At 37.7% G+C, this 22922-nt stretch overlaps 1 protein-coding gene across 4 annotated transcripts; it reads left to right on the plus strand.

Moving 5' to 3' along the window:
• Window positions 1-1943: 1943 nt before the first annotated feature.
• LOC127422884 (APOBEC1 complementation factor-like) lies at window positions 1944-22607 on the plus strand. 4 transcript variants are annotated; one of them, XM_051666692.1, is made up of 12 exons: window positions 1944-2078; window positions 6635-6778; window positions 9438-9572; window positions 9693-9823; window positions 10472-10710; window positions 11699-11863; window positions 12953-13050; window positions 13144-13423; window positions 14352-14569; window positions 14704-14840; window positions 18113-18255; window positions 21273-22607. In XM_051666692.1, the coding sequence occupies exons 2-12, from the start codon at window positions 6680-6682 to the stop codon at window positions 21422-21424; spliced, it is 1797 nt and encodes a 598-aa protein (XP_051522652.1). In that variant the 5' UTR covers window positions 1944-2078; window positions 6635-6679; the 3' UTR covers window positions 21425-22607. The 4 variants fall into 4 exon arrangements, with proteins under 4 accessions (XP_051522652.1, XP_051522654.1, XP_051522651.1 ...); XM_051666694.1 differs by lacking the exon at window positions 1944-2078 and adding an exon at window positions 2171-2266 and having other exon boundaries at window positions 18113-18264; window positions 21273-21404; XM_051666691.1 differs by lacking the exon at window positions 1944-2078 and adding an exon at window positions 2173-2266.
• Window positions 22608-22922: the final 315 nt, after the last annotated feature.

Below are 22922 nucleotides of genomic sequence, written 5' to 3' on the forward strand. Positions count from 1 at the left end.
ATTGTACTTAAGAGTTTTGACAATTGTACATTTGTTTCAGTAAATGTTCCAAATCGATTGAGAAAAACTGTATAACAGTAACTCACTGATATGATATTACTAAAAAAGGACAACGCTGACACAAGTTTAAAAAAAAATAGATAATTTTATTCATTATACAGTGGCCCCAAGAAGTATTTAGACACTTATGTCACACTTTTGAAAGACATTCAAAATGGTCACTTTTTGGTTGTCAAAATGTTTGGAACATGTTCAGAGCAGAGGACCATGGGACAGAGGAACACTTGTCCGTATCAAACTCAAACAAGCCAGGAGACAGCAAACACTGGGCTGCAACAACAAGACATCCGCAGAAGCATGTTTACTTTGTTAATACCTGGTTTTAAGTGGAAAGAGGGGAATAACTAAAAACATAAAACTTGAGTTTTCAAATTATAAAAAAAAATTCATCAAATTAATTACATGATGTTCAGATCAACTAATCGAATGAATCACAATTAATTGCATAGATTAATATTTGATGAGAAACCATTTTATATATATATATATATATATATATATATATATATATATATATATATATATATATATATACATATATATATATATACATATATATATACACACAATTATATATTAAATAAATTCAGATAATTCAAATACATAATATAATTTTGGCAGACGAGTACAGCATTGATTAGACAATACAAAAAGTGGCTTTTGAAGTCAAATATTGTTTGTTTTATTTCCATATCATTGTCCATAAGCCTATCACTGGCAAACAGTTCACAGGAATACATTTTCCAGTTGAGTCAATCTGTCCGAGGTAGACTTAAGGGTTGTTCTCAAAGGACATGTTTTTGCTTACCCCCATGTACACATGCATCAGATGGACATGTTTGGACCATATCAATGTAGTTGCATCGCGTTTTATAGATTTTTTGCATCTTGTGCCATAAATGCTGCATTTTCGGAAGTAGTTTGAAACTGAAAAAACGCACCTTGTCTAAACGTAAGAGAGTGTTCTGCTGTACTGAGGCTCATTTTGTGCTCTTGCTCTCAGTAGAGACAGTGCGTTTTTTTCTTGCCTATACAGCTGGAGTTGCCCTGACTACCCCCTGCTGACTGGGACTGTCAAAAACATGGAGGCGGTACTTCAAGCTTGAATTGTTCAGTTGATAGGAAAATGCCTTATAACGGAATATTCATATGGTCATGGGTCATGATTAATTGTGTTAATTTTGGTTAACACTAGTTTAATAACACTAAATTAACATTTTAAATTGGCAGCCTTAGCTAAAACATAAATACGTGATATTTGGTCAAAGTTTTGAGACAGCAGAGATGCAACAATTCTTGTGTGAGGGACGGGACCCATTTTTTTTTTTTTTTATGGAACCCAGAGTGTGATAAATATGTGTCTCTGATAAAGAGGTGATCGCAAGCCATGGTTTATACTGTATATAATCTTTAAATGCATTCTTAAAAATAGAATAGTGCCATCATTAGAGGGGTAAAACCAGGAACGTATGGCCCTGTGATAGCCAAACAAATATCTTTACACTGCTGAGTTTATGGTGGCTGGGGCCCACCTTTATAAATTTGTCCCAGACCTTGTGAATTCAAGCGGCGGCCTTGGAATATTGTCTAATTGTTTAGTATATAGAAAAGCACCTATTATTCTATGTGTAACAGGTCAAAAATGAGCAAAAGATCCCCAACCCCCACCCAAGTTTGATGTTGCTGAGTAGCATGTATCATGAGCTATTAATACTTGGGTTAAAAAAATAAAAAGCAATAAGGGTATTTTCCAGAATTTCTGATTGATCTCTGCTAGGAGTCTGCCTGCTGGAGGCAAACTATGATAGCACTGTTCCTGGTCAAAGGGCTGGCCTACAGCAAGAGGCAGAGATAGCGCTGGTTAACGTTTAACCATGCTGGCTTGTAAAGCAGCCCCAGAACAGCGAACCTTTGGAGTCTGATATGATGTGATTACAGAATCACCCCAGTGACACGTTGCCAAATACAGCATAATGAGGGTCTGAGTCTTCTGGGAGGTGATCTCTGAAATTGCTCAGGTAAGTTGCTTCTTTAACACCATTTTGTGTGATAATACATAAGGAAACTTACAAGGTAGTAAGGGCTGGCATCTGTTCAAACGCTGCTTAGTTGCATGGCTCTGTCACCTCTATTTAATGCTATTAATTGATCATTTGTGGACATTTGTAAGTTAACTATGTAATATGATTCTGTGGACACGTTCAAGGTAAGATCAAAGACAAAGGGGATCATCAATAAAATATACAAATGAATTAGACTAAATATGTAAATACTATATTTTTTTTCCAGGAATTTCTAAGAAATATTGTACAATTCTAAGATTCTACTGTGCAAACTCTATTGTGAATTTGCTTCATCAGTGTTCATAATATAGAAACTGCGGTTCATCACATGTATTCACTTTCACATTGATGTGAGATTTAAATGTATACATGTATATACATATTAGTGCACATGAGATTTTTAGTATAATTATAAAGAGGTCAGCTTTGGCATGATGTAAACCCAGAGCTAATAACTTCTGTTACTGCAATCCACATATGGTACTACTGCAACATATGGTATTTACTAAACACAGCCATACCAACTAAATGCAACTGCACTGTGGTTTTTAACAGTAGTAACTGTGTACGGTGTGTCTGCGTGTGGCTGGGATGGGGGTTGTATGGCACATATTATCATTTATTATAAATTTGTATTAATTTGTTTAAATGTGTGCCATTTTGAGGAAGAGGGCTTTCCCAGCTGAGTCTAGGTTTCTTCTTTATGTACTTCTTGTGGAGTTTTTCCATGACACTCTGCATTCAGCTTGCTCACTGTGGGACTTGTAAGGCATTTCGTAAAGATGCTTTGGAACAATATATACTATAACAAATATTACTATTCTCAGCACCAGTGTTGCGGTTTCTACCCAGGCCAGTTCAATGGCCTTCAGAGGTGTGTGTATTTAGCTTCAGTCAACATAGGCTAAAAAAGCAGACACAGATCCAAGCATGATAAGCGCACGTCTAGTTATCTTGTTTATGCAAACGGTAACCAGGCTGCTCACAAGAGCTTGGTGGACAGACAGCAGATTAATGGAGCCTTTGCCGAACTGTCTTAAAATGCTCTCTTTAATGGTTTCCTAATGCTCAGCCATAACAAAAGGGTATCTTGCCTTTATATCAGATGTTTGCCAACATTTGAGCCTTCTTCTGTACTGTATGCATTGAATAAAAGGCCACATTTGCCAATTGCGAGAGTGTGCGCTTATAGTTTCTCACCCAGAGTCATCTGTGATGAGTCTTTTCAAGTCTGGATTAATTGGTGCTTTCTGCAAGCTATTGAATGTGCAAATGCATTAACAGAGTTATTGCTTAAGGGATGCAATGCATTCTTAAATTAATGGGGAGAATAAAGTAAAATACGTAGTTTAATAAGCGTACACAGACCTTGTTAGACCCAAAGAAAAGTCAGCTTTCTGGTCTTTATTTCTTATGGTATTAGCCTAGCATTAGGCGGCAAGAGGGAGTTTAAGGTACTGTAGAGGATTCAACAAGATCACTGGAAAAAATAATTTCTTAATCAATACACAGTTTGTTCTACAGTAAAACAAAATATAAACATCCTTAAATCAATGTAAATGTACTTGCAAAATTGTGCAGAAAAAAAAAGAGTTTTTTTTTTATTTGTTTGTTTTACCCCACTGGCAATTTCTTTTTCTTGTTTGAAGCATAAACCTAATTACATTTTGCAAGATTTATGCTTTAAACTAGAAAATAAATTGCCAATGGGGCAAGAAAACTACATTTGATTTAAAAAAAAACATTTGTAATGGCATGACGAGCACAGTTTTCTTTCCTGTATCGATGCATTTCCTATTGAAACAGGAAGTTTGGGTGGGACATATAGGAGGGCGTGTCCCTTTATTTTAATAGCCAATAGGTGTTCACAGCCATGACCCATGATTTGCTACTTGTGATTGCTAGTCGGTTACAAGTGGAATTTGGGGAGGGTTATTCTCATTCTAGAGAGCATTTAATTGGACAAAGATTTCTGTAGTAGAATATAAGTCATCAATATTTTTGGTCCATTTAACCAGAAAAAAAGACTGTAAAATGTATATGTAAATATCTACTAAAATGTATTTTGTACTTTTAAGAATACACAGGCACATGCATGTATGTAGCTTCAAAGATAATAGATAAGGACTCAAAGACCATAAAACTAAAATTTTGTTTTTATGGGGTCTGTAAAATCTTCTGCAATTTTGCTTTTCAGATAAATGTATCTATAGGACAATTAGATATTTTAACTTGAAAACAAAACCAAGATACTGATTAAGCTAGTTTGCCTTTGTCTTGCTTTAGCTGAGAGAAGAAAGACTACCATTTTATATATACTGTATATACAAATGCTCTGACCATATTAGGTCACGCTTACAGAGAGAGACAATGATCACAGTATCATCACTTATGTCATGATTGCAGGACATGCAGATGCTTAAGAGCTTTTGAAATTGTCTGGCAGTCTTGTCACCTTTGTCCCCTATTCTGCAGTAGCGCTCCTTTGTTGTCTTCAGCATCTCCCTTTGATCAAGTGAAGCTGAATTAGTCTAAGACACTCCGCTGATGATTTTAAAGACCTGTGGCTCTGTGATTCAATCACACTTATTAAACAACACTCATCATCTGGTGTGACAGTAGAATTACGCTTGCAGACTGTGCTTTTCTGTGGGTCATTTTTTTTTTTTTTAGTTCTGATTTCTTTCTTCCTGTAGCGGAAACAAGGTGTGAAATGGAGAGGGGAAACCTACTGAAACATATGTAACTTAATGATTGTCTGTTGTTCAGATTCGCTCAGTTTAGTTAATAATTACACCACGGTCCTTGACCTGGAGGTGAGGAAAATGTTTCTTTCTCCACTTTTCTTGCCAACCCTGTTCACCAGATAAAAAAGCAAATATGTCAAGATTTCTACATGAATTTCAAACAGACTTTGATCAGAAACAGTGATTAAATTAAGATTTTACATCCCTATATTTCCAAATAACAAACAATTTACCATGTACTACAGAAATATTTCTTTCTTATCAGTGTCTTTGTATTGTTTTCCAGTAAAAATACCTAAACATCATTAAAACAACATTTTAAATTCAAGACATTAAAGATATTAAAATGTCAAAAAAATGTATGTTGAATGTAAGTGCATTTTGTCCTGTTTCATTGGCAGATTTGTCTGAATGTAGTGAGCTTAAGTTTCACCCTTCTATTATGTTCGGTTCATTTTGTTCCCTTTTTAGAGTTAAAGGTGCACTCAGTAATTTTGGCCTCATTTAAAAAGTTTTACTTCTAAAGAAATGAATAGTAATTTTGAAACATATGTCTAAAATCATGAGCACTCACATGAGATTAAGACTTCAGTCATATCAGTAACCTTATAAAAGCTGTTTTATTCAACATGGAGAGGGTCCGCACATGGGGGCTGCCATGTTAGGATCACATGGCCAGCCAAGTAATACTCGCTTAATATAAGTAACCACCCTGTTATTGGACACTTTCACTCAAAAATTTAATTAATCCTGGCTGGCTGTGTATAGTGAATTTCTACAATGGCATCTGTAACTGTAAACTACTGAGTTTGAATGATGCTGCATCCACACCCCTAGGTGTCAGTGTAAGTCCAAGACAATGTGAACAAAAACTTACTGAGTGCACCTTTAAAAACAGTAAAAAAAAAAAAAAAAAATAATAATTTTAATCTTGTATTTAATCAAAATACCACATGATTCTCCACAACAATGAATATATGGTTATGTACAAAACTTATATCACATTTGTATTATACTTGTTTATGTTTATGCAATGTAAGGGTGATTTGGGTGATTCCTAGAGCATTAGTAGGGTGTTGCTAGGTGGTTGCTAGGGCATCACTAAAAGGTTGCAGGATGGTTCCCTACTGGCTCAAATCAAAGAGACCATACCCAAGTCTCTATGACACCCTGATCCTTAGTATGTGTGGGGATCTTTTCAATGGAAGTCTACTGGATTTTTTCTCTTCTGGGTCTTTTTTGACAAGAACAAAATGGTCATTTAAAATTTTCTGAAAAACAGAAGGGTTAAAACAAGTGACACAAATCGACCAATGGAACAAAAAAAAAAAAAAACAACAAAAAAAAAAAACAATTACACTTGTATTCACATTATATTAAGTCTTAAATTCTTATGCAATGTTACCTCTCAGATAAATATATCGTGTTTAAAGAATGTTTAGATATTTTTATTGGGAAAAAAAAAAGAGACAAAGATAGGATTTTTTGCAATGTGCACTATAGCATTAATGTTGTGTAATGTTCATGAAGGTTTGTGTACTTTGTGACAGAGAGTCACTGCCAGGTGAACTGGTGCTCTGAATTCAGAAAAAAAAAATTCTTGAATCTGTGTTGTTCTCAAAAGGGCATGGTGAGGACTTATGGACCTTTGAACCCGTCCAAGTTCGTGCATATACATTTTACAGCCTCTTATCGTGTGTTAAAGCAAGAGTATGCTACCTTACCCTGTCATTGATGCGTGTTTGAACTTTGATTTAATTTCAGTGAGCACCCCTAATTTTGCTGATTTATTGCTGATAATCACTCACAATGGAAACCAATCAAAAATGCGGGGATGGACTGGCTGGCACGCAGAAAGAGACTGCGCTGCGTGCTCTGATCCAACGCACAGGATATCACATACACCAGGTACGAGTTGCCATACTGAAAAAAAAAACAAAAAAAAAACAGTAACTATACTGAAACTTGCTTTGAAGTCTTTTGATTGTCCAGCCAATTGTGTTTTGTGCACTAACAGATTAGTGCATTAAGTACTAAAATGTGAGTATTACCTCAAACATCTGAAAGAACTGTGGAACTGTGGTTTTGGTGTGGATTTTGTAGTTACTGAAATTTCACACTCATTTTCTTTGAATCTGAGCATAGCTGAGCCAAGCCCATCTATCACAGAACAGATTACAGTCTCAGAGGCACAATTTCATTAATACATTTTGACAAAATGTGTAGTTACTGTGTTTTGCCTTTGCACAACAGCACAGCCTCATGGAGAGGTGCTACTGTAGGGTTAGGAACAATTTAAGATCAATAACCTAAATTACTTTTTATTTCAGCATTTTACTGGTGGCAAAGGAATAGTTCATTAAAAAATTAAAATTCTGTCATCATTTACTCACCTTTTATGACACTCCAAACTAGGGATGCAAATTTTCACAAATTATTTTAACCGACTAACCGTCAATATTAACCGGTTATCAGATAAGCCATGAATCAAACAAGTGACCATGCATGACAAAGGTCTATCCTGGCTGAAACAAAACCAGATCAGTTGACAGATGTGCATATTTAGAAATAGCTGACTATCACATAAATATTTGAATGAACAACCGTATATTTCCATCGTATATTTTGTAAATCATTTTGAATGGATCGCTTGCACGCCAAATGAACCTACATGGCGATACCTTTAACAGTTCAACAAAGGAAGAATAAAAACAGTCTTAGCCTACCCACAAATTATGTTGCTGGTCAATCCTAATTGTTTTTGTTTAGAAAAAGCAACATATCTACATGAGCAGAAGTCAGTATGGTAAGCAGCCGGATGACGGCAAGCCCAGCGACTTAAACTTGCTCCTGCCACATATTGCTTCTTCCGCCTCCCGAGCAAGTGGGACTGTAGACGTATGCTCTTAGATGTCGAGGCTTGCAGATGTTTGTTTTTTATATAGTACCGCATTGTTCTAGTTGCATTAGAACATGTCGTCTTCACGGACGAAATGGTTCCACAGGCACGCTTCATGATTCCTTGTCTTTCAGACTGAGAGGAAGACAGTGGTTTACGTGTTAATAGCACCCTCATGTGTACAGAACATGCCCAACATGATAATCCCATCAAATTATCACTCTGTTGTTTCTTTAATTAATTAATTAATTAATTAGTTAAATTAATTTTTAACCGATAGTATTAGTCGAACAAATTGTTTATGCCGGTCAATCAGTTAACCAGTTAACCATTTACATCCCTACTCCAAACTTGTATGACTTACTTCTTGTGTGGGACACAAAAGGACATGTTTAGCAAAATGTTCAAGTTACTTTTTTCCATACAATGAAAGTGGAAAGGGACTGGGGCTGTCAAGCTAAAAAAACAAAATAAAATGTGTCTATACGACTTGTGCGCTATATTCCAAGTTTTCTGAAGACATCAATAGCTTTGGGGAACTTTGGGGAGCTTTGGAGATGTGTGAGGACTGAAATTTATAATGTTATTTACAGCTCTCAAATCTCATTCAAACTTCTTTATAATCAAACTTGACGTGATGCGATCTGTCCCGTGATATGTGAGAAACAACGCTGTTTCGTGTCATTATTTTTAAACTTTCCTTGACTTGTCTTCACACACCAGGTTTGAGTATACAGAAGAATTTTAAAAAATGTATGAACTGTTTCTTTAATTTGACTTGGACTTGAGGAATCTGAGACTGGAACTCTGTGTCATTGGTCCGTAAAATTGATTTCTTCAATGTTTTCACTACTGGGGATCTTCTATATTTGGTTGTTTGTTTGCAGCAGCTTTTAGTGTGTAGTATTGTGGCACCATCCTGTGGTGAAAATGGAAAAACAAAACTTTCTGCCTGTAAAACTATAAAAAGAAGGATATGATCTGTCCTCACATCCTTGAGGTCCATAATGGTTAATCATACTGTACACTTTATGGTTATACACTCACTGAGCTATTAGGAACACCTGTACACCTACTTATTTATGCAATTATCTAATCAGCCAATAGTGTGGCAGCAGTGCAATACATAAAATCATTCTGATATGGGCCATGAGCTTCAGTTAATTTTTACATTAATCATCATAGTGGGGAAAAAATGTGATCTCAGTGATTTAGAGTGTGGCATGATTGTTGGTGCCAGAAGGGCTGGTTTGAGTATTTCTGTAACTGCTGATCTCCTGGAATTTTCACACACAACAGTCTCTAGAGTTTACTCAGATTGGTGCCCAAAACAAAAAAACATCCAGTGAGCAGCAGCTCTGCAGATGGAAATGCCTTGTTGATGAAAGAGGTCAATGGAGAAAGGCCAGACTGGTTCGAACTGACAGAAAGGCTATGGTAACTCAGATAACCACTCTGTACAATTGTATTAAGCAGAATAGCATCTTAGAATGCACAACACGTTGAACCTTGAGGCGGATTGTCTACAACAGCAGAAGACCACATCGGGCACTTTATTAGGACCACAGTGTTCCTAATAAAGTGCTCAGTGAGTGTACATTATATTACATAATGTAATGTATTAGAGAACTTTGATTTGTCCTCATACAGTTGTTGTTTTCTCCACAGGAAAATGGACAGAGGAGATATGGTGGACCACCTCCTGGCTGGGAAGGCCCTCCTCCAGAGAGAGGCAGTGAGATTTTTGTGGGAAAGCTTCCTCGAGACCTCTTTGAGGATGAACTGGTGCCACTCTGTGAAAAAGTAAGGGAATAAACTGGTCTACAAAATAAATAAATGAATTATATTCCTTTATTATAGTTATGATCAAGCTATTTTAGTGTAGCTGTAGCTTTAAAAATGCAATGCCTACCTGTTTTGTAGTTTGGCAAAATTTACGAGGTACGGATGATGATGGATTTTAATGGCAATAATCGAGGCTACGCATTTGTGACCTTTACCACAAAACAAGAGGCTAAGAATGCCATGAAACAGCTCAACAACTATGAAATCAGGTGAGTGGACACTGGACCTCTAGAGGACAAATTGTTTTACAACAAAGCATAATTTGAAAATTCTCACCAGAAGCATAGCCAGAAACTTTTGGGTTGGTGGGCCAAGATAAATTATCAATTGCATGAGATCTGTAAACTTTTTATTTATGTTTTTAATGTTTAGCTAAATATTTCCATGGGAGTATTTAGAACATTTAGCTACTAATGGTTGTCTACTTTAAGAATATTAAAAGATCAACTAACCATATTTGTATTTGAGTACATTCAGACATTTGTTTTGTATTATTTTACATGCGTAACATATGGAACGTTAGTGGATAACATATGGAACATTGTGGCTAAGAACAGGTATTTATTATTATATAGGGATTCCTAAAATTTTTGGAAAATGTAAAAATATTATAAAAGCTTTGTTATATTGAAAGTGATATAGTTTTGTTTTATGAGCTGTTGTTTTGAAAGTTTTAATGCTGACATTATCCAGCCCAACAGCCTCTGACATTAGCGGTTCGTAGTTATAGGACAGCAAGCTTTTGGCTGTTGGTAGAATAGGGGCATAAGACAATGATTGGGGACAACAACCTGCCCACCCAGGCCCACCCCTGGCTACTCCAGTGATTCTACAACAATTCTTACTCCACACAACAGGAATGGGAGACTTCTGGGTGTGTGTGCAAGTGTTGACAACTGCCGTCTGTTTGTTGGTGGCATCCCTAAAACCAAAAAGAGGGAAGAGATCCTGGCAGAGATGAAAAAGGTGACGGATGGTGTGGTGGATGTAATCGTTTATCCAAGTGCTGCTGATAAGACCAAGAACCGAGGCTTTGCATTCGTGGAGTATGAAAGCCACCGAGCTGCTGCCATGGCCAGGAGGAAACTACTGCCAGGTAAAAACCAGTAAAAAATAGAATCGTGAGTTAAGTTCCCTGCTGAAAAAAAAAACACAAAAAAAATAAATAAAAAACAGCTTAAACCAGCCAAAACCAGGTGTTTAGCTGGTCTTTAGCCTGGTCAAGCTGGATAGTCTATTTTCATGGTTTTAGAGGGGTTTTGGGCCCTTATCAGCTGGTAAGGTTGGGAGACCAGAATAATGCCAGCTTTGTCAGGCTGGGAGAACTTAAACCAGCTAAGACCAGCAAAACAGCTTTTATCAGCAGGTTTTCTGTGAATTAGGCAACAGTAAGTTGAAAGTTTTGCTACTGAAATCGGTCTTTGCTTACCGAAATTTGAATATTTTCCCCTCAGTGGCCGAAGCTGGAGGTGTTGTTAAACATATGGGCACATGTGAGCTCCAGTTTCTGGATGAAATGTCCACAGCGTGGTGCCAAGAATGATTACAGCCAACAGGAATGGATATTTTATGAACTCTAACCTAAACCCCAGCCCTAAACCTTATTGTCAGTTGTGTAAAAACTTTATTTTAGAGAGACACTGCAACCTCAGAATCGCACTCACCATTGTTTATGTGAATGCAGTTACTTCCTGGTTCTCACGGGTCCAGAATCCGTTTCTTGGAGATTGCTAGTGCAACACGATATCAGCAGGTTGAAGCAATTTTAACTGATGCAAAAATGTCTGATGGGGGATGGCACTTGTCAAAAAATTGTCAGAATGGGGTTGATATCACGATACATGAACTTTCGGAAGCAACATGTCGATTTCCCATGTGTCCACAGGAGCAGATTCAAACCGTTTTCAAATACCATCCTCACCTCTGCTCAATATAGCAGGTTTTTCAAGATAATAATCAGTTCCCAGATCAGACATGATATAGTAACTAAAGGTTTCATTGATTGCCCTCAGGCTGAACTTGAGTTCAAAGGTCCAAGATTAAAGACTTTTCACTGACACTGCTTTCTCTTTTTCTTTTCTTAGGGAGAATTCAGCTCTGGGGTCATGCTATTGCAGTTGACTGGGCTGAACCTGAAGTAGAGGTAGATGAAGACACAATGGCCACAGTAAAAATTCTCTATGTTCGTAATCTGATGTTGGCCACCACAGAGGAGAACATTGAGAAAGAGTTCAACAGCATCAAACCTGGTGAGCTTGCAAAAATAGACTTTATTTTTCAGAAGAAAATGTGAGTGCTGCTTGCTCATGCAAAACTCACTGTCACGATGCTAGGGTGTCTTTGGTAGTTGCTATGTGGTTGCTAAGATGCTCTGAGAGTTTTTAGCACCCAGCTACATGGTTGCCAGGGCATTGTGGCTAGGTGGTGTCACAATTGAAAAGAGCCTAAACCCAAGTCTCTATACTCTCAAAAAAAAAAAGAGGTGGTACCCTCAAGGTGACCTTTTCTTTACCTCTAGTTAAAATGTATAACTCATTTTAGCCAAATAGTTGTACCCTAAGAACCAACTGCATACCTTGAAAGTTAAATGTATATGTTTTGTTCCTTTGGGAAAAGGGTACCCTCCTTAAGGGTACAAATATGTACCCAAAGCAAGGGTACCACCCCAGTGACGGCCTTGTACCTTAATCAGGATATTTTTCCTGAGAGTGTATGATATTCTCATCCCTAGATACTGCTTGGGTTCTTCCTTCAGTATAATTCTATACTATTTCTTCAGCCGTTTTATCATTTACCAGGCAAAAATGTTAAGTCTAATCACTTGGGAAAATAACACCATACCTCAACAAGCCACAGGATTTGAGGCATAATTCATGTCCATAGCAAAAATGGGGCAGGACAAGTTTTAAAGAAGCGTTTGATGGATAGTCTTCTGTAATATGCATTAAAAACATGTGGAAAGAGCGGGTCAGTTTGAAATCAATCGAGAATACTGCAAATTGGATTTCTGTATGCACAACTGGACCCACCTCTCTGAAATCATAATTTGTCAATGGATGCCTTAATAGCCGCAAATGTTTTCTAAACTTTTGGATGCATGACGGAGTGCCACTTTGGTAAAACCTTCCGTTTTTACTCTAAACCCTTGTGATGCACCATCCCCACCAATTTTCACAGTGTTAAGGAGAGGTTTGTTGAAACCCCTAAGTGTGAACAATAGTAAAAGTGATTCTTGCCTTAGCAAACATGACTAATGTCCTATTTCTGAGTCTGCATGAATCCATTTAGGATTTTGTGGGATTTGATCTCAATACTTAGAGATGTATGCATATCCACAGGTTCTGTTGAAAGGGTTAAGAAGATCAGAGATTACGCTTTTGTTCATTTCTCTCTGAGAGAGGATGCCGTCAACGCCATGAACATATTGAATGGAAAAGTAAGGCAGTACACTACCTGATCTGAGGTTAATTTACCCATTCCAAAAATGTTATGAAATAATACTGAATTAACAACATTGACTTCCCTCCAGGTCATTGATGGTTCTCCCATTGAGGTCACGCTAGCCAAACCTGTGGATAAGGACAGTTATGTTCGGTATACCCGAGGCACAGGGGGCCGCGGAGGTACTCTGCTCCAAGGAGACTATGCTTACACAGTGGGGCAGATGTATGACCCTTCAGCTGCATACCTTGGTGCACCCATATTCTACGCTCCCCATGCATATGCCACTATCCCAAATCAATTCCGCTTCCCTACTACCAAAGGGCACATAAGTGCCAGGGGGCTGGTGTGCTCACCCTCTGTTAGAGGTGGGTAATTCTTATCAACCTGTCTTCCAATACAGATGATCAAATCTCTTGACCTGATCAAAGGTGTGGTAGTAAAAATCAAAACATCATCTCCAAAGGAATTCTAATCTGAAACTGTTTAAATCATGCTTGTAAATTATCTTGTGAACAATGGATTATAACTATTAACAAGGGATTAGATTACTTAAAAAATAAAAAGTAAAAAATAAATTATTCACTCTGGCCAATAATTCTGATCTGCTTTCATACAACCAAAAGATTCACTTGTCTAAACAGATCATCAAACAAAAACAAAAATGAATACAGGCAAGTCCAGTCAACAATTATTAAAGGTGATGTGTGTATTTCTTCTTAAAGTTAAGTTATGTTTTTTATTCCAGTTTAATATGCAGACAACTATAAAGTAAGCCATTTGTAGGTTCTGCATCCCAACACAGCAACACTAGCTCCACCAATGGTGCGAGTTCGGGGTGGGAATATCTGTTTGTCTTACCAGTGACATGTGGTGCAGAAATTACACACCTCACCTTTAAAAGAGACAGATGGCAAATGACTTGGTAATGCAAGATATTTGCATAATGCCAACTTGATATTTGCATCTACATTTGCATGTGGCCATGACAAAACCAAAATGCATTCTGTTATATTATCCTTAATGGTTTGCTTGTACTATCTATCATTTGAATTTGTTGTCTATGCCTGCATATTACAGTTCAGTGATATTCATAATATTATCAATGGATGGGGTGAAAAAAAAATCTAATCTATAAAATCTATAAAAGTAATGATGACAAAATCTGAGATACTGAGAACTTCTGTAATGTGCCGGCTTGGAATGTGTCTATATGATCAGTCTTTCTGAGTCTTGATTGAAACCCGGGTGATTTCTGGTGATTTGATTCGCCTTAATGCCTTCTTGCATTCCTAGAAATTTACATGAATGTACCTGTAGGGGCAGCAGGCGTACGTGGTTTGGGTGGGCGAGGATACCTCGCCTATGCAGGTGTGGGTCGTGGCTGCGCCACGTACCAACTCAAGACAGACAAACGCCCCGACGACAAACTCTATGACCTTCTTCCCGGCATGGAGCTAACACCCATGAACCCTGTCACCCTCAAGCCCCAAGGCATCAAACACGCCCCACAGGTACACTCGTACACTTTCTGAGGAGCCCACTTATGGATTTTAAAGGACAAAATTTTCGAGGGACATTTCTCCATAATTGCACTTACTTTAGGGGCCCATTTGTTAAAAAGAGGAATGCCTTTTGTATATTTCAGATCCTGGAAGACATTTGCCAAAAGAATAACTGGGGGCAACCTGTTTACCAGCTTCACTCTGCTATTGGACCAGATCAGAGGCAACTTTTCCTTTACAAAGTCACCATCCCTGCTCTGGCTACACAGTATCCAAATATGTACGCCACAGACTCTATTCCAGCCATATTCACAAAGCAAGAGCACTTATTACACACATTAGCTATGACTATGTAGCAAAACCTCGTGAGCTACCAAACTAGCTCTTTTGGGCATTATAGGCATGCTCAAGACATGGAGCTGACTTGCTGCCTAATCAGTAAATGGCTAACCTGACAGCTGTTTTGAATGAATGGAAATCTTATGGAAACTGATATCCAAACAGTTTGAAAAGCACCTTAATTTCAACCTGCCGCCATATAGAGCCTCCAAAGGCAGCATTTTCCTGGTTTTGGATGCAGCACCGGTTTCGTGGTCATGCCTAAAAATCTATTGCCCCCTTGTGGTCTGAGGTTTGTAACGGCCAGAGCAATGCAAGAGTGCACGTAATATATGTACAACGAGACCATGCGTTGGCCATGTGTTGGCCAAGCACTTGCGTCTGTGTTTGCGTACTTGCGTGAAGTATGTTTCTGCCTTTAATCTTCAATATTTTGGTGCGTTTTTGCAAAAGACTGTAAACTTCAAATGCATATACATGCTAAAAGTGAATTTTGTCAACTTTTAGAAGTACACTAGCATAAATAACCTTTCTGCACGTGAGTTTCTCCTGTACTGATGGACCCCCAGCGTGAGTTCTTTAATGCACGCTGTAATTAAAAAAAATCTTACCTTACACTTCACAGCAGATGCACTGGAGGACAGATTACATCACAGCAGGTGCACTGAAGGTCAGGTTATTTTATCAAACATATAATGTGGTTTTTAGATGTATGTAATGATTGATTATGATAGATAAGATGCAATTGCACTTGCCGGCTATGCGCGCCACCATATTATTTACATGCAATGCAGCATGGGACTCTGAGTTCGAGACAGAAGCATAGAAGGTGCTAAAAACCAAGCCCTTCCACTTTCCCAGCTCTGAAAGTGGTTAGAATGAGTGACAGACGGGATGGACCTTTTTCACACGTCCGCATTCGTGAAGTGGAAGTCATCATAGCAGGGTAAACTTGAATGGCAGTGAATGTAAGACCACAGCAAATAACATTTTTGCTGGCCCATTTGCTCCAACAGTAAAATAATAAAAAAAAAAAATGAACAATTACGCTTTCACAGCTTTGCAAAAGAAGATAAAAATATACAGCACTGGATAACAGCAGTAAGAAGAGAGAAACAGGCCAAACTTTCTGTCGCTCCCTCAGCAGCTGTGTTAGAAGCCTCATTGCAGGTATGGTAGCTGCTTTTTTTTTTTTTTTTTACTTATTCCAGGGTAATATAATACAAAGTACAATGTTATAAATGTACACTAAATATTTTAAAAATTGGAAATATAAAAAAAGTTTGCTACATTACATAAATTCTATTAAAATAAATAGCTAAATAAACATAAGTACTGTTTAGTATCAGTCAATTGCTGACTATTATAAAGAATAAATACAAATAAAATAAATAGCTAAATAAACATCAGTACTGTTTATTATCAGTCAAATGCTGACTATTTTAATACTGCCAGTCAATTAGGGGCAGGTTGTAAAACAAGAAGCATTTACACCTGCCAAGTCAAGAGATAAACAGCGGCAGCAGTGTTACACCATATTCTGCTATACAAGTTCAGGGGAAACTTTCAATGGTGGAAAACCAGACTTTTAAATATTACATTTTGTAAATGCAACAACTAGAATTGTTCAGTTGAAGGGGGTACCAAACTGCAAATCCTGAACAAAACAGTTTGGTGAATACATGTTTACACATTAGCTTACAGTCAGCTGAAAAGCAATGAAAGTAGCTACGTGATTAGCTAGTTAGCTATAAGCTCATTGTCATGGAGAGTAAAAGATGGACTTTATTTATTTTCCAGCATTGTGTCTCACCAACTAGGTAACAACGTAGCATGAAATCAACACTCAACAGACACAATATTTGTACGATACGATATATCTGTGAAAGGCTAATATCGGCCGGTAATATCGGCTGACTGATAAATCGCTACATTTTTATAAAAAAAGTTGAAAATGCTATTTGAGCAGCTGGTTCATTATGACAACCGCTTCAATACCTCTTTTGCTGGTAAACAGCAGCACGAATTAAGATTCGAACACCAGTTTGATCGTACGCGTCTGAACCCAGCCTAGTGTAATCACACCAGTTTGATCATATGTACGAAGAGGTTAAGAGCTTCTCAAATCTCTTCCTTGTGAGGTTCACTGGTGATTTCTTTAAGGTGACTGAGTAAGCAGGTACCTGTGTGTACATGGACCCTTTTCACACTTCAGTGTTTGTGAAGCAGAGGTTGTCATAGTTGGGTAAACGAAACTATGGCCAATGCCAGTTTGTATGTGTTTTCACAGTCCTTAAAAGTTTTTGCTAGCATTTACATTTGGAGACACTGACTGCACTGTCCAAATGAATTGATCAACTGTTAAATCAAAACTCAAAGTTGTTTTTCCAGGGTAATCTGCACGAATACAAAGGTAAGTTGATATTAATGAATAACTGTTGAGAGGTTGTGCATTAAATCAGAAGGCACAGATTTATTTATTAAAGGAATGATTTACAAATATGTTGCCATATTTGCCACACAAAAAAAAAAAAAAAAAAAAAAAGAGGGTACAGTTACCAAATCTGTATACTTGTATACTTGGTGAAACTAATACCTGATGGGGCGAAACAGGATGTAAAGGAGTGGAGAGACCCATTTCCTGCTCCAACCTTGTCAAACACACACTCTCGTGTTGGTTGTGATGTGTAATCATTCATTCCATTGAAACAGTTCAGATTTTCACCATTCCACATGTGAGAGACTGTTGTAAGCCCTCATCTTGAAAATACTGTCCACAAACAAAAGTGCTTCCTCATTTAATAACAAAGTTATCGCCTTCGCATTTAATTGCCTGAACCCACCGAGCTTATACAATGTTCAACATCTTTTGGAAATTCACGGAAAGACACATCCGGACGAATCTGTGCAAATAGAAATACACATTAGTGAAACTGGTTATTACTGCTATTCCCGATCACCGCCATAGTTCACTCAACTATGACGACTTGCGCTTTGCGAACACGGGAGTGTGAAAAGGGTCCATTACATTGCAAGCAGCTCACGAGGTTTTGAGATACAGCTGAATCCCCATTCTCTAGTTAGGCACCACGTTTAAAAATGCAAAACCTCACACATCTCAATAAAGCATAAACTCAGTGAGGCTTTATGAATATTAGCATGCACAGTATGAACAGTTATTTTACCAGCATTCCTCTCTGTGTGTCCTATCAGACACCCCTTCACCCCCGCCAAGCTCTGTACATCAATGGATGAGGCAAAGCTCCATGCGGCCGAACACACGCTGCAGATCCTCGGTCTACAGACAGAGGGCGCTGATGCATCCACTGCTGCGACTGTCGCTGCTGCATTTCCAGGTAAGTGAGGTCTGTAAGACTGATATTTTTAACTTTTTAACATTACTGTGATCCTAATTCTAATACTGTGGAGTATATCAACTCATAATACACTAACACTATATTTTATGCACTATAATGTATGACTGTGGGAATATAATTATTATTATTATTATTATTATTATTATTATTATTATTATTATTATTATTGTTACACATTTAAAATAAAAAAAATACAATTGTTATTAATGCATATCTTATATCTAATATATTATATATTTTTTATCATATTATATTATTTTATAATATTATATATATATATAATATTAATAACTATATATTAATATTATATACAGCACCATTCTGAGATGCTATTCTTCTTACCACAATTGTACATAGCGGTCATCTGAGTTACTGTAGACTTTGTCAGTTTGTCAGACCATTCTCTGTTGACCTCTCTCATCAACAAGGCGTTCCCATCCACAGAATTGCCGCTCACTGGATGTTGTGTGTGAAAATCCCAGGAGATCAGCAGTTACAGAAATACTCAAACCAGCCCATCTGGCACCAACAATCATGCCACGGTCCAAATCTCCATTGAGATCAAATTTTTTTCCCCATTCTGATGGTTGATGTAAACATTAACTGAAGCTCCTGATCCGTATCTGCGTGATTTTAGGCACTGCACTGCTGCCACATGATTGGCTGATGAGATAATCGCATGGATGATTGTTGGTGCCAGATGGGCTGGTTTGAGTATTTCTGTAATTGCTGATCACCTGGGATTTTCACACACAACAGTCTCTAGAATTTATTCCGAATGGTGCCAAAAACAAAAAAAAACATCCAGTGAGTGGCAGTTCTGTGGACGGAAATGCCTTGTTGATGTTAGAGGTCACCAGAGAATGGCCAGACTGGTTCAAACTGACAAAGTCTACAGTAACTCAGATGACCGCTATGTACAATTGTGGTAAGAAGAATATCATTTTAGAATGCGGGTTGGCGCTGTTTTGGTGGTATGTGGGGGACCTACACAATATTAGGCAGGTGGTTTTAATGATGGCTGATCAGTATATATATATATATATATATATATATACACACACACACACACACACACTGGGGAAAAATTTGGAATAATTTACAGATTTTGCTGTTTCGGAAGGAAATTGGTACTTTAATTCACCAAAGTGGCATTCAACTGATCACAAAGTATGGTCAGGACATTACTGATGTAAAAAACAGCACCATCACTATTTGAAAAAAGTCATTTTTGATCAAATCTAGACAGGTCCCATTTCCAGCATTCATCACTCCAACACCTTATCCTCGAGTAATCATGCTAAATTGCTAATTTGGTACTAGAAAATCACTTGCCATTATATCAAACACATTTGGTTCGTTAAATGAAGCTTAACATTGTCTTTGTGTTTGTTTTCGAGTTTCCACAGTATGCAATAGACTGGCATGTCTTAAGGTCAATATTAGGTTGTGGCAAGGAGAAGGGAGGGGCCGGGCGTGCATCATCACGGTGTCATCACATGGTCAAGCCGGTTCTCGGGAAGGAGGAGGGATGTGCTGTAGTAGAGTCCTCGCCACTACCATCCACCCCAAAGGAGCAGCCGTGGCCATCCGCCGGGGGACTGAGGAGCCCGGCTGCCTGCAGGCCGCCTGCAGGTGGTCGGTAGGGAGCCCCTCCTCCCTTCACGGTCCACGGTCGTTCCTCCGCTTTCAGGCGGCCAGTCTCCTCAGTCCCCTGGCGGATGGCTGTGGCTGCTCCTTTGGGGTGGATGGTAGTGGAGAGGACTCTACTCCAGTGCATCCCTCCTCCTTTCCAGGTTTTGGCACCAATGTAACGGGGTAAAAGGGAAAGAAGGAGGTGAGAACCAGCTTGACATTATAAATAATCATTTAATGATTAACTTAAAGCAAAAGACATATAACACACACACACACATACAGGGCAGCTGCCTGTAGATCTCTCTCTGCCGAACTGCTGCTTCCGGCCGCCTTTATCCCTCTCGCGGGCTTGATTAGCCTGATTAGGGGCTGGGTGTGCGTCATCATGACCCAGCCCTGCCCTCCTCCTTGCCACATAGGTCAAAAATGGCAAAAAAGAAACTGCTTTCTCTAGAAACTCGTCAGTCAATCATTGTTTTGAGGAATGAATGAATATACAATGCTTGGAATTGCCAAAAAACTGAAGATTTCATACAAAGGTGTACACTACATTCTTCAAAGACAAATGACAACTGGCTCTAACAAGGACAGAAAGAGATGTGGAAGGCCAGATGTACAAATAAATAAGAGGATATGTACATCAGAGTCTCTAGTTTGAGAAATAGATGCCTCACATGTCCTCAGCTGACAGCTTCATTGAATTCTACCCGCTCAACACCAGTTTAATGTACAACAGTAAAGAAAAGACTCAGGGGTGCAGGCCTTATGGGAAGAATTGCAAAGAAAAAGCCACTTTTGAAACAGAAAAACAAAAAGTAAAGGTTAGAGTGGGCAAAGAAACACAGACAGTGGACAACAGATAATTGGAAAAGAGTGTTCTGGATCTTAACCCCATTGAGCTTTTGTGGGATAAGCTAGACTGTAAGGTGCGTGAGCAGTGCCCGACAAGACAGCCACATCTATGGCAAGTGCTACAGGAAGCGTTGGGTGAAAAATCACCTGAGTATCTGGACAAACTGACAGCTAGAATGCGAAGGATCTGCAAAGCTGCCATTGGTGCACGTGGAGGATTTTTTGATGAGAACACTTTGAAGTAGTTTAAGAAGTTCTGAAAACAATTTTCAAATTGTAATAGTAATTTTTCACGGCATTAATGTCCTGACTATACATTGTGATCAGTTGAATGCCACTTTGGTGAATAAAAGTACCAATTTCTTTTCATAAGAGCAAAATCTGTACATTATTCCAAACTTTTGGCTGCCAGTGTATATATTTATACAACTGCAAACACTGTTTTTTTTTTATTAAATAAACAAAAACACATTATGCCTCACAAAATTTTTTCTTTGGTTTCACAGGTTATACAATCGCCAGCACCACTGCTACTGTGGCTGCATCCCAGCTGAAACAGGCTGTTTCTTTGGGTCAAGACCTGACTGCCTATGCAACCTATGAGGGTTACCCTGCCTTTGCTGTTGCGACACATGGAGATGGATATGGAGTGTTTTAAAAAAAAACAAAAAAAAAAACCCTGCTGCAATAAGTCACTCACCAATTATTTCTGTAATGTTCATTTCTGTTCTATGTATCCTGTAATGTTTATAGGTTTTGTGTCGTTTTGGTAGAGTAGTAATTGTAACTTCCTTATTCCTTCCCATAAGCTCAGATGTTTCTTTGGCATTTTTGCAATACTGAAGAATATCAGTCATCTTTTGACTTTACTCAGGAAGGGGACAGCCTGAATGCTGTCTACAACTCAATCCCAAACATTTCTAGATGTCACTTTTTATACTTTTATCTGCTTAGTTTTCATAAACCTACATCAGACTGAATATTGTACAAGGTTGAAAAAAAACTCAATATGATTGAAACATTACTTGTGTCATAAATTTTGGTCATCCAGTATGATTCCCCATTAGATTTTAACTTTGATTTTTACTACCTATGAGAATGTCTAAATTACAGAATTTAGGCTGGACCTTCATTCATTGATTGCCTTTACATTGAACACTGAATCTTTACAATCAAATTATCAAACACAACGTAACATTCCATTGTGCTACATGAAACAGCCTTTTATGCAGACATTAGTTTGAGAAAGCTTTGGTATTAAGTTGTATTTAAAGTGGTTTGTTTTTGTGTTGGTTTTCTATCAGTATTTAGATTAACACCCGAGTGTAGAGTGTTTTAACAAAAGAAATGCATTACTATGCTTATATATGCATTTACCTGTTTTAGGATCATTTATAGATATGGTTGACACTTTGTAGGTGGTTCGTTTATAAGTCCTAACCTTTTCTATATTTTATAAGATATTCACAGGCTTGCTATAATATGTTCCTATCACATGCATGGTGAATATGAGAGCATTGTTTTAACACAGAGACACATTTTTGTTAAATATAAAGATGCCTAAATGGTGACAGTATTATAGTTTGTGTAGCACTTAGAACTTATTTTTATACCTGCATTCCAATTCTGTTTGTATTAAGTTTGTTTTTGATCATTGACTGTTTGAAATAATTATTTGTCTCAGTGATTGGCATCAGAATTGGAGGGACAATCGTATACAGACATTGTCAGGACAAAAAATAAGCTGAGAGCTTTATAGTGCTACAGAGTGTGAGAGTTATGAAAATATAATTCCAGTGTATTAACTAACCATCAATAAATCAAATTCACTACAGAAGAAATGTTTATTTGTAATTGTGACGTATTTTCAAGACTTCTCAACATTATACATTAAGTACACTGTAAATATAGTAAAAAAAAAAAAAAATGTTTACTCAAACACCTGGGGTCTGAGGGTGTTTTGGGCCCTGGAGAAGTTTTGACATGCCTTGACATTTGTGCTTTTTTCAGTTGCTTAAAAACATATTAATGGCTAAAGTATGATAACACTGTATTCAGCATAAACTGGGCTACAATAATATGTGAGCAACATGTATGTACATGTTTGTATTTTTGAGAAAATAACGTTTATGCGTGGTTTTTGAATTTTAAGTTAC

The sequence above is a fragment of the Myxocyprinus asiaticus genome, chromosome 32 (assembly GCF_019703515.2).
Source record: "Myxocyprinus asiaticus isolate MX2 ecotype Aquarium Trade chromosome 32, UBuf_Myxa_2, whole genome shotgun sequence".
Taxonomy (NCBI): domain Eukaryota; kingdom Metazoa; phylum Chordata; class Actinopteri; order Cypriniformes; family Catostomidae; genus Myxocyprinus; species Myxocyprinus asiaticus.